Source organism: Desmodus rotundus, chromosome 3, assembly GCF_022682495.2.
Source record: "Desmodus rotundus isolate HL8 chromosome 3, HLdesRot8A.1, whole genome shotgun sequence".
In the NCBI taxonomy this organism is placed as follows: Eukaryota; Metazoa; Chordata; class Mammalia; order Chiroptera; family Phyllostomidae; genus Desmodus; species Desmodus rotundus.
Genome location: NC_071389.1, coordinates 5,880,895 through 5,896,206, shown reverse-complemented (window position 1 = coordinate 5,896,206; position 15,312 = coordinate 5,880,895). Strand labels below are relative to the sequence as shown.

Sequence of the window (15,312 nt, the reverse complement as noted above, 5' to 3'; positions counted from 1 at the left end):
TTTTCTCAGAGATCCGGACGCAGGAGGCTGTAAATGACTGAGCGGCCCCTCCCACCACAGGCGCTTGTCTCTTTGGGAAAGACTAAGAGTCTAGCTCTCCACGCCTGCTCAGAGTAGGCAAATGCGTGATGTTTTAGGCCAACTCTGGGACCAGCCAGAACACTCTGTTCTGAGCAAGAAGTTTTCAAGTCACCGAGGGACCTGTTTGGTACTAAGCCATAGAGGAAACAGCTGGAACAGAACAGATGTGCATCTTAGAAACTTCTGCACTCCAGCTGCCACTGCCCGTCCTCAACAAATCCCACTCAACGACTGGGCCAGGGACACAACTAAAGAAAAAGTGTGGAGACTTAGCCTTTGGTTGAAAGGAAACACACAGTATGGTTAGTGACCCAAAGCCAAGTACAATAGATGGGAGAGAATGCCGGCCGGGCGGAAAGAGTCCCGGGCTGACAAGTAGCTGCAGCTGACTCAGTAGCCTCCACACGGGGGTCACCACGAAGCACTGTTTCCCTGGTCTCAGAGGTCACACCACGCTAGTGGTTTGTTAGACAAGGTGACCGTGGAGGATAACAACAGGAGTGTGCGAGGCTGGGCCTCACCCGTCCGCCTTGTCCAGAGAGCACAGGAAAGCAGGCCTCATCTAAATGAGACCTGGGCACACAGTGCAGGTCTCAGCCCCGGTGCGGCACCTGCCGGAGGCACAGCGACCTCGCCTCCCCGAGGTGGCTGAGCCAGGGAGGAGGGTGGCACAGGGAGCCAGAGGGAGCTCCGGACTACACGGAAGGGTCGAAACTAATGTGGCATTTTAAATTGCCCCCTTTAAAATCTGGCATCTAACACGGTTTTAAATCATGTTTTGAAAAAAACTGAGATAGACAAAGAAACGGCATTTTGACAGACAACAGATCCAAGGTTGAGTTACTTTAAAGACACAAAACTGGGCTATTTTCCATTGCTTTGGAATCCACTGTAACCTTTTTAGATTTTGTAAAAGTGATTTAAAGAAGGGGTTCTGGCTGTATTTTGGAGGTACACATTTATTACTAGTGTGAAGGACCTTGAGGCCTAAAACGGCTTTTGTTTAAAAACAACACCACCTCCCGAGGGCCACGGTCTCATGTCATAATTACACACCACACTCAGAGAGGCCCTCACACGCCATCTGAGATGCTCCGGCAGACCGCCCCACTTAAATGCACAAGGTACAGCCAGGGCAAGGGAGGGAGGGAGGAGGGGAGGGGAAGGGAGGGGCAGTCTAAATCTCCTAACATTAACTTTAAAAAATAAAACTAGGAGGCAAGTTATTTCAGTGAGCAAGTGAGAGTGCACTTATGAATCCCAAGTTCATGGTCGTTCCTCTCGGTGAAGCCGTAGTGACATGCAAAGCACCACTGTAAGAAAAGGGAAACCGGTACTTTCATAGGTTCTTGCTTGTAACTACAACACATTAATAAACGCATTTATTCTGGAGCCTCCACTCATCTTAAACCTTTGTCACACACTTCAAAGTCTGTCTAGAAGAGGATTTGGGTGTGTCACATTTTTCTGGAAAAAAACCAGAGCTACTCCTCCCAGTGCCTCTCCACGGGGTGGGGGGGAGGGAGGTGGTAGTCTAAGAGACCCGGAGGACTGCTCGTGGCCACTGTCCTGAATCCCAATCAAGGTGAAAGCCGGAGGTGGAGTGGGTGACTTACTGTACGGCTGAGAAATGAGGTGAGGGGACTGGACAGGAACCACCTGTGTGGCTGGGCCCAAGGACGGAGGCTCCTCGGCAGCTGTGCCCGACTGCTGGAACGCCACGTCGATCTCCTCGTCCGTCAGCCCTGGGGAGAAGAGCACACGGGCGCAGGTGAGTACCTTTGGCGCAGTCCACCGCTGCTACGAAAGTTTCATTGAGAAAAGCCCCGTAGAGCCACAGAAGGCCTAGCATCCTGGGGAGCTGCCTCCCAATTTCAGATTCTCTGGAACCTCTCTCAGCTGCAATTTAACCTTAAGCGACAGAATATTAGCCTCCACACTGCTTCCAAATGTGGCTCATTCAATTTCCTTAATTTATCCTTGAGTTTATTGCTGCTTTCGAAGTCGCTCCGTACTGCAATTCCCCATTCTTCCCCCGAAAACAGATACCATCAACTGCAAATGTGGCTCATTTTAATCTGTAATGGTGTTAAAAAAAGAGGGGAAAAAACTAACAATAATGCATGAAAACAGACAGGGAAACAAAAAACTAATTATTGGGTGAGACGACTAATTAGTCTAGATCGTTTCCAAAGACGGGAATAATTTGCTTTATTTTATGACAAATGCAGAAATAAAAAGAAAAATCAGGACTGACTGTGATTAGTATGAATGGGATATGGAATGTAAAGAAGAAAATAAAACAAGAAAACAGATCAAAACAAGGCCAGGCCCAAACTTTCAGATGATTATTACTCTAGCCTATCACAGGCTGCCTAAATCGCCTTTGGCTAGTTTTTCTTTTCCCCCTTTTCTTTTAAATCTTCCTGGCACTCTAAACCACCCCGCAACATAGCACATCCTGAAATAGCAGGGCGCCATCTGCAGTGGCTGTGGCATGTGGAGAGGATTTGCCCACGGAGGAATAAAAGGCACAAGAAAGACCTGTGAAGACCCCGTCTCCAGTGGGCGCACAGCTGGAAGGCTTTCTGAGGCAGCCTGGGGCTGTTGGCTCTGTGGGAAGAGGCTGAGGGCGCCAACGGCGCAGCACAGGTGCGAGAAAGACTTTCCCACGGGGCCCGCTCGGAAGTAACGGTGTGTGTGTAAGTGTGCTCTAGCCACCGAGAGTGGGAAAGGCAGGTGGGAGGTCGCTGCTGGTCTGCAAAAGACCACTCTGGCCAGCCTGTGCTGTTCCGGGAATCCCAACATCCAGTCCAGCCGCAACACAGAGCTTTTAAACTAGAGCCAGGAGCTTTTCCACATCTGGTCGGCAGCTCTCCATTAGAGGCCCACAGCGTGGTATATCTGCCCCTGGGGGTAGATGAAGTAAGTACAGGAGGTTCTGAGGATCAGCATCTTCCGAGGCCTGGTGCCGCATGCTCGTGCTGAGGGGCTACTAGATGGAGCACATTACTACTGTAAAGCACAGTGCGGCCCTGCATTGCACCAGCGTGAGTTGGCTGCAGCTGTCCTGCAAACTTTTCTAGGAAAATGCCTGGATTGTTCCAAATGGCCCTGGGCCTGGCCAGATCAGTTGGTTAGAGCATTGTCCTGATATCCAGGGTTGTAGGTTTGATCCCCAGTCAGGGCGTATACAGGCATCAGCCAACGAACACATGAATGAGTGGAACGACAAACTGCTGTCTGTCTCTCTCGTTTCCTCTCTCTGGCTCAAACCAATTTACACAAACAAACGGGGTCCTGAACCCCTTCTCCTCTCTGTGCCGGGCAGTTGAGATCTGGCCCCGTCTCCGCACCAGTGGAGCTGGCCGGTGGCAGGCCAGGCCACACCTGTGAGGTCTGAGTGCTGCAGGGTCAGCCCTGGGTGCCGGGACCCTCAGCAGATTGATGGGCAGGTGGAAAGGCTGCCAGGGTGCAGAGAGGGTCATGTACTGGCGCTTGGCTCCTTCAAAGCACAAAGGCTAAATCTGAGTATGTGGGACGAGACGGGGAACATCCCTGCTCTGAAATCCCCCAGCTCACTGCAAAGAGGGTTGCTTTGTCATCTCGCCTCCCAAGAACAGGGGCGGGACAGCCAGAGGAGCCAGGGAAAGGTAGAGAACAGGCCTCCTCCTACACAGGAGGGGAACCCATTTCAGGGTTCCCGTAGAAAAACACCGCTTCCCCAGTCCTCCGTCGGCCATCAGAGAAGAAAGCGACATGTGCGACGTCAGCACAGTGGACGGTCACTAGCACAGTGCGGAATTTTATAAACCCGGTGGTTCGTGTGCCTTGTCAGCCGCTGGCTGCAAATGAGGATAATTTTCCCAAAAGGAGCATTCAGTTGCATTCTCATTTTCCCTTTTGGCTCTTTCAAATATAAACAAGTACGATAATGTTTAACGCTGGGGAAATATGCAGTAAGTTACAGGCTGGGCTGCGGCCCTGAGAGCGGGAGCTGGTTAAAGGGACAGGATTCCCTGCCCGCTGTTCTGCCCTCTGGCCCTGAGCTTCGACAAAGCCTATTTTCCTAATAAAACATGTTCCTTGCATTATTGCAGCCGAGCCCACGAGCGAGTCTGCGGTGTAAAGGGCATCAGCACATCCTCCCAGGCTCGTGTTTTTCAGAGACCTTATCACTTGATGCTCTAAATTTACATTGGCTGGAATTCTGATATCCCTAGTCCTCCAGAGACTCAGGATTTTGATTTAGTTACATAAAGTGAATCATTTTTCTTCTTTTAAAAAAATAAACATTTTCATGATCTCACTGAATAATATAATTTCAGAGCTGGACCATTATCCCAGTCATTGCTTTCACTGAACAGATTAAAAAAAACGAGGCCCAAGAAGGGTGAAAAATGCCCTCGGAGCGTACATGTTAAGGGCGCGGCACAGCCGAAGACGACCCACGGCTTTCCGTCTCCAGCCCGCTGACCTCCCGCCACTGCACAGTCACAGAACATCAAAGGGCAGGTCACAAAACCAAGCCTTAAGTCTTCAATCTTATGACGGAGGTTTAGAAAAGGACTAAATCTCTTTCTCCCCATCCCCATGCGGGCACCCCAACCCCACGTAAGAGCCCGTGGATGCTGTTTTGGGGCTATATCAAAACAACACAGCAGCTGGACACCCAGCTCCCACCTGCAAGCAACACCTGGACAACTTTTTGACCACCACCGAAGTGACAAGGGAAGAGTGACCACATCTCATTCTGAGATAGTACATCTCCCCCTCAAATCCAGAGGCCTCTCACAGACTGGTCCTACAGGGCTTCACTCTGGCCTGTCCGCAGTTTAGGGAGGACTGACCAGGCTCAAGACTCTACAGGTGAGTCTCTCAGGTGGTCCAGCTGGGACTTTTGGAGACTGAGGGGAGGGTGTCCTCTCTCTCAGAACACAACTGTCACCTACGCAGTCCTGGGCTCCTGGTGCCAAAATGTCCTGGCCTTTGGGGATGAGGTCCTGCCCCAGAACCACACATGGCACATCCGGGTCCTACCCATCCTGGCTGAGAGAAACCCTGGAGCGCTCAGACCGAGACCTTGCAGAATCCAAAAGGTTAAAAGGAATAATACAGGCAACTGCCAATTGGAAGTGAATTATATTTGGCTCTGAAAGCTGAGGCACAGGCTATAGTATAAAAGGCATCTCTTTGCGTTGTTTACCATCACCCTGACTAATGCAGACCTTTTTTTTTGTTTTAAATAATCTCATGCAAATTAGACACACACACTTCCTTCCAGTTGATTGCTATCTGCAAGGAATAATCTAACCGCCCAGGGACTGAGCAAGGGCTGAGCGAAGACTGAGCAGAGGGTGTCGCAGTCTGGCAGACAGAACGCCTCCCCCCTCTACTGGCCTCAAGTCTTCCTTCGGCTGCTGCCGTTGCGAGAATTAGCCAATTTTAACAAAACCTAAAATTTTTTCAGCTGGGGGTGTCACTGCATTATCTGGAATCATGAGCACTGGGCACCTAGGGGCTTGTTCAGTGGCCTCCCCTCTGCTGCTTAACGATTCCAAGAGCCACCGTCCCCCATCAGGACACTGACAACTCAAATATGTGACTGAGAGGGAACGCAGCTGAGGAGGTCCTGCCCAGTTATTCCATCCACGTTCTGAGAGGCGCAGTCATTTTGCGTCCCAGGCCACAGCTGCCTGATGGGCAAAGCTGAGAGCTCTCCATTCAGACCCCGCCATAAATGAAGTCCCAGGCCCGAACCAGCGTGGACCTCTGATCTCCCGGTTCTCCAAAACCAGCTCCCTTTCCCGGGAGCCTTCCCCTGCCCCTGTGCAGAAGCCCACAGACTTCTTTTCCTACACTTTCTCCAGGGTGAGGTCCTTTCGAAAGGGCAGACAAGTGAGCTACTTCTACGGACTGCTGAGGTGAAAGGCCTCAAGGCCGCCACACCTGCTTATTTTTATCCCTTAGAAGGCAAATAAATTTGCCTTCTTTTCCTAGAGGTTTTGTTGAAATGCAAACAAACCCAAACCGGTGACTTTGTGAGCTGCAGGGTCCTTTCCCAGGAGTCAGACAAAACGAGGCGCTGGGGAGAGCCGGCTCTGTTCTGTGGGACTGGCCGTCCGAGGGCTTCTCAGAATAAGCAACCTCAACACTGTCCCCAGTGACTGCACGGCCTGGCCCCTCGCAGGTGAAGCAGAAAGGCAGATGACAGCGCACAGCAATGTTCTGCGCATCTTTCAGGTCACACAACAACCAGGACAGCAGGGTCAGAAATGGTTGGGAAATAAGCAAGATAATGAACACCCGACAGCAAGATAACCCCGGCCCAGCCTTTAGAGAACAGGGCCAGAGGGCCAGCGGCAAAGGGCAGCAGTTCTGGGCTGGCCAGGCGGGCCCCCTTCCTCCCCGTCACAGTCCCTCTGCCCACAGGACTCGGGTGATTCATCCGGGACTACAGGGACCGAGTGGGGTCACCTCTCTGGGAACAACTAGTTATCTCCCAGTGCACACGGGGAAGGAGATGAGGCAGGGAAGACAGCTGGCTAAAAAGATTCCCCAAATTAAAAGAAAAATCAACTCTCCCAGAAAAGGTTAGGGGAGGGGAAAGGGAAAAAAGTATTTTTATTTTATTTTATTAACATTTTGTTGGAACAGTGGAGTACAATGAGGACTCTCAGAGCCTCTAAAAGTCGTTGGATGACCTGTAGACCCCTATTTCCCAGTGCCTTGTATAAAATTGAATTTTTTAAACATAAATTACACGTAATGACGACACTGTAAAAACTAACAGTAATGGAAAGCTATGCTGTATTTCATTAGCCTGTATTATTCCGTGCCACCTGATCCAGCCGGGCCTTGTTTATGAGTCAGTGTGCTAGCAGATGCCGATGGAAGCATTTGCTTCGACCTTGCTCTTCTCATTGGGGCATGAAATTACGACGGCAGCACCTTGATATTACAGCCATAAATACAGTAAACTGCAAATTTAAGCCAACGGCTCCTATTGTCTCTGAACATAAAGCTGATCGGTATTTATTTAAAAGGAGAACAAAAAAAATATTATATATCACCTTGTTTATGGGGCCTCCCCCACCCACTTTCTAATCCCCTCCCCCAGCCCCCCGACCTGTCTAATTCACTTGGTTAAAATATTAAGCAAATAAGCTAAATGCTTTCTTTTCTGAGGATTAACTATTCCCAAGCTACAAAAACAGTTTTTGAGAAAACTAGTCCCAAATATCATCAGCCCGAATGGAAGTGTTTTTATAAAGATTGATCCGAGGACCAGGCTGGCTCCCACCACCCCAATATTGACGTGTAAATTCAAGAACAAGAGGTGAGACCATCCCCTCTCCCCAATGAGGAAAGTGCAAACGAACAGGAGAAAAAGTTGCTGATGACACCCTGAAAGCGAATGTCCTCTCAGTATCCTTCCAAAAATCGTTAGGTAAAAAGGCCGTTTCGGAAAGAAGCAAAACACTGCCTCCTGCCATCTAAGGAAGAAAGAAAAATACCCAACCAAGAATATAACTCTCAACTCATCCCGGGGAGCCGGGGCCTCTCCTGACAACCTGCACCAATCCCCTCCTTATCCCAGTGAACCATAAAGACAATATATCCTTTAAGTACATTAAACGTGCGAGAAAAATAAACACAAAGACAAAAGGACACTGGATATCACTCAGCCACGTCTCCTGGTATAAATCACAGAGTAAAAAGCCAGCGCAGAAGGCACTGTGCTGCTCGCCTGAAGACGGGGAGCCGGGAGGCTCACGCGCCCCTGTGGACCAAACGGGAGCCAGTGGGAGGTGGCCCCTCTGATCCTCAGGCGGAAGAGAGATGCACACACGCAGCCATGTCCCAGTTTCACAGGCAAGCTCTGCGGCCACTGCCTGTGAGGCATGCAGAAGGACCATTTGTGCGGGAAACTAAATGCAAGTTTTGGGGAGCAGTTTAATTCCAAATCAGACAGACTGGGGCCCGAGGATCCAGGGCCCAGTGGTATCGATGACGTGCCCAGCTCAACCAAGATCAAAACTTCTTGGACATTTACTTCTGATACATCATTCCACGAGACAGACATACTCCCTTGGAGCCCTAAATTATTTTTAGCCACACCAGTCACTCAGCTTAGCTCCTTCCGCATAAGGAGGAAATTTCCCTACCAAATTTATTGAGCTTCTCTGGGGAGCAGTATAACTGGCGAACGAGACAGGAGCGAGCTGCCCCTCCGTGTAACGCAAATTGAGATCTCTCATACGAAAGACTGGGAGGGTTTCCCATCAGCATCATGATGTCTGTTTTTAGATCTATAGTCTAAAGAGGTTTTTTTTCCTTTTAATCTCTCTCTGCTAAATTAAAAACAAAAATAAAGGGGAGTGATTTTGGTATCTGACCATCAATTCCAAAGGATTAACAGCACGGCGGCGAACACTGGTGCCGCGGTCACTGACGGCTGTGCGGGACCTGCAGGCCTTCGGCCCAGGGCCAGGCAGTCGGCCCTGCCCACCCTGCACCGTGAGTGCTGGGGAAGGCACCGTCTTTAAAGACTAAGGGGAACCATAACCAGGGATCACTGCTACCCGAAGGCCACAGGCCAAGGGAGCCAGAGGTATGTTGTGCATATGCAGACAGCCAAACCGAGGAACACTTTCGACCATACTTGAATCTTCCTCCTGTTTCAGACAAGGCAGTGAAGTTTGTTTTTAAAAAAACCACCTTTGAAAACCAAACAAAGAAATGCAGATCTGGACGGAAAGCTGGAGCTTGTCTGGTCTCTCCCCTGTTCTTCTCCTTCTCGTTTCTTTCTGTTGTACAGATCACAGAGCCCCACGGTGACCCACAGGCGGAACCTGATCCCCAACACGGTACTCTCTGTCCTGTGTATTTGGCGGGGGGCGGGGGGTGGAGAGTTGGGGGGGGGTTTGAACATTAGCAGCCTGCCATGCCAGCTCCCCTCTGTTCTCTGACAGGCAACACATGTTAAATAGGCAAAGTCTTAGAATCAATCACATGGGGGAGACTAGGTGAAGGGTACATGGGACCTATATGATAAGAAAAAAGTGTATGTACACACACAGAATCACATCTATTTAGGTGTGTGTGCATCATAAAATGCAGATAAGAAAAGGGAGAACTGGTTATGGGTAAAGAGGAGACTGGTGGCCGGGGACAGAGACCGAAGGCAGATTTTCGGTGTATGTTCTGATAAACTGTGCTCCATGGAAATATATTTCTAATGCAAAAGGAAAAATGCAACTTATTTTTTAAGAACACAAACAATATTTGGAGGGAAAAGAATCCTCAATCCTACACAAAATCACTTAGCATAGTTATCCCCATTTTCTAGAAGAGAAAAACCAAGGCAGAAATAGGTATGGGGACGTGCCCAGGAGCTGGGATCAGAATACACACACAATTCCTAATTTCTCGCTTAACCCATTGTGGTTGAAACCACAGAAGCCAAGAACAGGGAGGCTTTTTTAAAATGTGATTTAAAAGGCAGGCATCTGCTCTATTTTGACACAAACTGGCTGCCTCAATGTTTCCTCCAGCTCTAAATATTTGCTCCACCAGTGGAAATGTTTCCATCACTGCAACAGAGCAAACACTTGCTTTGGGGACGGCAGGGACAGCCGCACGCCGGTTCACGTGTTATTCAGAACAGCCAGATTTAGGAAACACCTTGACGCTCAGACACAAACCAAGGTGGGGATTTTGCTCCTTAAAGAAAACCCTGTCACCAGGCCCTGACCGGCAAGGCTCAGTGGGTCGAGTGTCCTCCCGCAAAGCGAGAGGTTGCCAGTTCGATTCCTGGTTGGGGCACATGCCTGGGTTGCGGGCCAGTTCCCCGGGTGGGGGCATTCGAGAGGCAGACGATCAATGTCTCTCTCTCCTTCTCTCTCCCTTCCCCTGTCTAAAAATAAAAAAAAATTAAAAAAATACTTTTTTAAAAAAGAAAGAAAACCCTGTCACCAGCATGCAGGGCACCAAGGCACACTCTTTGGTCACTTAGCCAAATGCTATGAATGTCTGAGGTTTGGGGCTTTCTTTTACATCTTGAATCTTAAAAATGCTGTCAGAAGGTTTACTATTCGGCGTTCCACTTCCTTCCTGAAGGTTTACGGTACCATGTTGTAAGTCCTCATGTTAATCTAACAGTAACACTTTAAAATGGGCTATGTTCTAATAGGTCAGTACCTACATTATTTTGTCACCTGTCTGGGAAGCTCAAATGAGTCTAGTATCGGTTGCTATCGTCAACCTTGTGAATGGAGAGATACACATCCAGTATTCAACCAAGTCCAGAAATATCTGAGTGCTTCCTTTGCCAGGCAATGTGAAGGAGCTAAGACCCCGGCTCCCCTACCTGTTAGATGGCAGCTTTCCTAAGACCTCTTCCCCCAATTTCTTGTGCTGCTTAAGCGTTTTGTCTATCTTCTACTACAGCACACAAAATCTCACATAATATACAGACATATGATCTGCAATATAAGAGATGACATTTTGGATAAGAAAAACAGCACAACAGCAAAGAACATGGAATGTAAAGAAAAGCACAGAGAAAATAAAAGTTTCGTATTTCCTCTCTCCACCTGGAAATAGCAGCCAAAATTGATGAAACCCAGTGTCACAGAAGGTTTTGGGAGCTTCTCACATGTTTGATTCTTTGGATCCCAACACTCACCCTGTGCAGCCCACTGAGGTGCACAGCTCCAGGCCCCATGGGGCTATGCAGTGCAGAACCCACACGGCTGGAGCTGCCAGCGGTGCCTAGAAGCAGTACTTTGTTCGCCCCGCTCAGATGGTGAGGAAGCAGCAGCCTCTTTAGCCCCAGTGTCTGTAGGATGGGGGTGGGGGATGCACGGAGCAGAGCAGGAACCCAGCCAGGTGGGCTTCAGAGCCCAGGCCCTTCCCCACGATGCCACACAACGAGAGAGGAAACAGTCCAGACCCCTGTTCCACTGGACAGAGACTTCCAGCACAGCATTCGGTCATGTTGGTAAAGTTATTGAGACTGAATGTTTTCAAATTAAAAGTGACTAGCAAAGGTGCTGAGGGAGTGCAAACTGAGAAACTTCTGGAAGACAATGCACCACTCTATCTCAAGAGTATTTAAAATTTTTCATACCCTTTGACTCAACAATTTTACTTCGAAGGAATAATAAAATAATGTACTATAATGTACAGAGATGGTTCATCTCTATGTTTTTAACAATAGCAAAAACTTAACATAAATGTCCAAAGAGGTACGATTAGGCAAGTTATGACATATTTCAATAACGTAATAACATTCAAACGTTCACATTCATAATGAACAATTTCTGATGACATGGGAAACACTTTTGATATATTAAGACATAAAAAGCAGATGTTATATTCATAGCACGATCTCGATTACATTTTTAAAAAGAACAAAAGGAGGCAGTAGGGCTGCATCACTTTTAACTGAATCTGGATTCCACTTAGAACACTCGGAAGGAGAGAGAGAAGGGAGCAGTGGGGAGGGCTCACCGATTCATTCAAGAAGTGCCTTTGAGGGAGCCCCGGAAGGGAGGCTAAATTCGCCGCCCGCTCACCAGCGCACTCATTCCCACACCCCCGTGCAGTCTGAGCCCCGTCACAGGGCACCTTCCCCCACACATCTTGGAACCCACATGTAAATCCAACCGTACCATCTGATGTTAAACCAAAGATCTGGCCCTGGCTGGTTGACTCAGTGGACTGAGTGTGGCCTGCAGGCAGAAAGGTTGCTGGTTTGATTCTTGGTTGGGGCACATCCTGCATTGAGGGCCAGGTCCCCAGTTGGGGGTGTGAAAGAGGCAACCCATCTTTCTCTTGCACATTGATGTTTCTCTCCCTCTCTTGCTCCTTCCTCTCCCCTCTCTCTAAAAATAAATAAATAAAATCTTTAAAGCAAAGATCTGTTTTCGTGTGAAGGAAATGTGGTCATACTGGACTTACTGCGAGGCAAAACACCAGTCTCCTGCATAACACCTTTCTAAGGGATTTTTAGCAATTATTTCAAAAATTAGTATTTAACAGATGTAGTCCGGTATTACATGCTGTATTGTAAAGACACAAAAGGGCATATAGTGAAACATTAAGCTCCTTCCCACTCTTGCCACCTGGCCACCAGTTATATCTTCCAGAGGCAACCAAGGCTGCTAGTTTCTTACGTAGCTTCCAGAGACAGACTATGGAACACGAGAGTGCTCTTATATACCCACATAATATACATCCATATATTGTACACGTGGGCATGTGTATGTGCATTTCTATACAAACAAGAGCACAGTATGCACCCCATTCTACACCTTGCTATTTGTAGTTAACATGACTTGGCATTCCACATTAGTGTCTATAGAGCTCTCACATTCTATTGAATGGCTATAGGGCACGCCATTTAAATGGATGTACCATAATTTATTCAACTCATCCACTACTGAACATTTACTGCTACAGACAAACCTTAAACTACAAGTCCTTGGTTGCGCTGCCTGTTCACGCACTAGCACGTCCCTGCACGTGGCTCAGAGGGAGGCGGTTCTCATTTCCGTAAGCACTACTGACAAACTGCCCTCCTCGGGAGGTTGTTTCCACCCCCTTTCCTACCAGCGCGCGCCTCTTTCCCACAACCGTGACTACACGATGCTGTGATGCTACCCAGCTTTGTGTATGTGTTGTTCCAAAAGGAAAGGAAAGAGTCTCACTGTACTTTTAAGTAAAGTTGTGTTGGTGCTCAATATACCGAGAAGCACACACATCTTACACGTACGGCTTAATGCATTTTCACACAGTGAAAACATCCATATAACTACCACCCAGATTAAAAAAAAAAAATGGACTGACAGCCTCTGGGAGAATCCCTTGTGTCTCTCCCAGTCACCACTTAACTTCTAGCACTGCGAGAATTTTGCTTAGTTTCCGTCTTTATGTAAATGGCATTGATACAGAAAGCATTCTTCTATAAAGGCTTCCGCGGCTCGGGAGCGTGCGCGCGAGGCGCGTCCCTGCTGGCGCTGTGGCCACGGTGCAGGCGCTCTCACTGCTGCAAGACACTGACAGACGACAAGACTGGACCACAGCTGATCTGCTTCCAGATTGGGACAAGCTATGAACAGCGCGGCTGCTATCGACATTCTCACAGATCTGGCTGGAGGGGAGCTGCTGGATCATCTGGAGTGTGTGTACTCTCAGCTTTAACAGACACTGTCAACAGTTCCCACAGTGCCAACACCAGCTTACGCTCACACCAGCGAGAACGAGCGCTCCAGCTGCTCCCCGTCCCACACGAAAGCCCTGCTCTCCAGTGTTCACCATTCTGATGGCACGGAGTGCTCGCTCATTCTGATCTGAATGGGCATTTCTCTGATGACTGATGAGGCTGAACATCCCTTTTGTACACTTGCTGTCTCCACTGGGTACACGGTCATACCTATGTATGTGTATATGCAGTACACTAACGTTTAAAGTTTGAAACAGTTTTTCAATTACAGTTGACATACAGTATTACATTAGTTTGAGGTGTATAACACACTGACCGCTTTATGAGGTGATCACCCTCTATGATATTTATATCCACATAAAAATTGGGTACGTTTGTTAACTGTGTTGATAGAATGTTATTTGTACCCCCAATTATCGAGAAAGGTATTTTAAAACTTTCCATTAGGATAGATCCATCTAGTTCTCCTTTCAGTTCTGTCCAATTTTGCTTTGTGTATATGGAAGGTCTGCACTTACTGAGAAGTGTCGAACCTGCCTCATGACGGACCTCTGAGACTTGTTTCCACTTCACTTCTAAGTCTACCTGGCCTGATGCTGGAACCAGGGTTCTTTGGGTTAATGTTTGCATGGTAGGTACCTTTTCCATCACTTTACTTTTAATCCTGTGTCATTTCATTAAAGGCGTGCTTCGTGTAAGGAGTACTGAATTGGGCTTAGTTTTTTGTTTTTCATTTAATCGTGACAAACTTTGCTTTTGATGAAGTCGTCTACTTACACTTATTGTAAATACTGAAATTTGCGGCTTGATAGCTACCATCTTACAATCTGTTTTCCTTTTGATCTCTTTAATTGCCTCTTCTTGCAGACTTTTTTGACTCAGGGTTTCCCTCTGTTGGCTTGTAGTCAAGGTGGTTTCTGATGGATTTCTCCGCTGTAGTCACTAACTTTCCTTCTGCAGTTAGGAAAGAGCTGGGAGGGGCACTTTGCTATTTCTCTTGAAACCCCACCTCTCACTTCGGCGCCCACCAAAGGGTCCTGTCCCCAATGATCCTGTGGCGTTTGCCTAGTGGGGGATCTTCAATTTCTGAGGGTGAAGTCCTGAGACTAAAGTGTCTGAGAACCAATATCCCAGTTGCAATCCATCCTTGCCGTTCTAGTTTTATACAACTGAGAAATGTTGCCACTTCACCCGCAATTCTAACACTCAGCACGCTTTCGCTCCAGCCTTCCACCTGTGTCGCTGTCGCAGACCGAACCCCACAGCAAAGCCACTGCACTACTGCGCGCGGCTCGTAGCACTGCCGCTTGCCCTCTCCTGGGCTCGTCACCCTGCACGGGCTGTGTTCCTTCTGCCCAAAAACCCCACTACTGTTTCCGCAGCCCACCCTGCCTGCTCGGCTGGCCTCCTTTCTGTTCCTACAATTTGCCAGACAGGCCCCCTCTTCAGGCTTGGGCACAGGTGGTTCCCTTTTCCTGGAACTCTTTCTCCCCAGAAACCCGCATGGCTTGCTTACTCATTTTCTTCAAGTTTTTGCTTAAATGTCACCTGGTGGGGTCTTTCCAGACCATTCCATTAAAGTTACAACCTTCCAAAAACTCCTTATTGTTCATACTCTGCTTACAGCACGCTTACATTTTGTTCCCTGTCCTGCTGCCTCCCTTCCTCCCCACCACTGGAAGGCGAGCTCCAGGAAGGCAGGGAGGTGGGGCTACTGTTCTCGTGTATTCCCAGTAGCTAGAACACTGCTTGGTTTCTACTGACACCTGGTAGGTGTTCCACAGAACCATGCAGAAAAGATAAATGGAAACCCAACATGTAAAACATGTAAGTAATGTTGCCTGGGTTTGGGGAGTCAGCTGGAGCATGGAAAAACCCAGAGTCCCCCCTGCTTGTCCCCTCTCTGCCCCTGAAACATCTCTTTAGACCCTCCACCGAGCCTTGATATAACTGTACAAACTGCTCCCATGCACTCCCCCTGCACTAAGGCAAACCAGTCT

At 48.4% G+C, this 15,312-nt stretch overlaps 1 protein-coding gene across 7 annotated transcripts in view; it reads right to left on the bottom strand.

Moving 5' to 3' along the window:
- The window catches only part of PEX14 (peroxisomal biogenesis factor 14), a 127,301-nt gene that overhangs the window by 21,655 nt on the left and 90,334 nt on the right, over positions 1–15,312 (bottom strand). For all 7 annotated transcript variants that reach the window (XM_024554216.3, XM_045190513.3, XM_053920008.2 and 4 more), the window contains one exon: positions 1,698–1,826. In XM_024554216.3, coding sequence (XP_024409984.2) covers positions 1,698–1,826 — 129 coding nt within the window. The remainder of the gene's footprint in view (positions 1–1,697; positions 1,827–15,312) is intronic.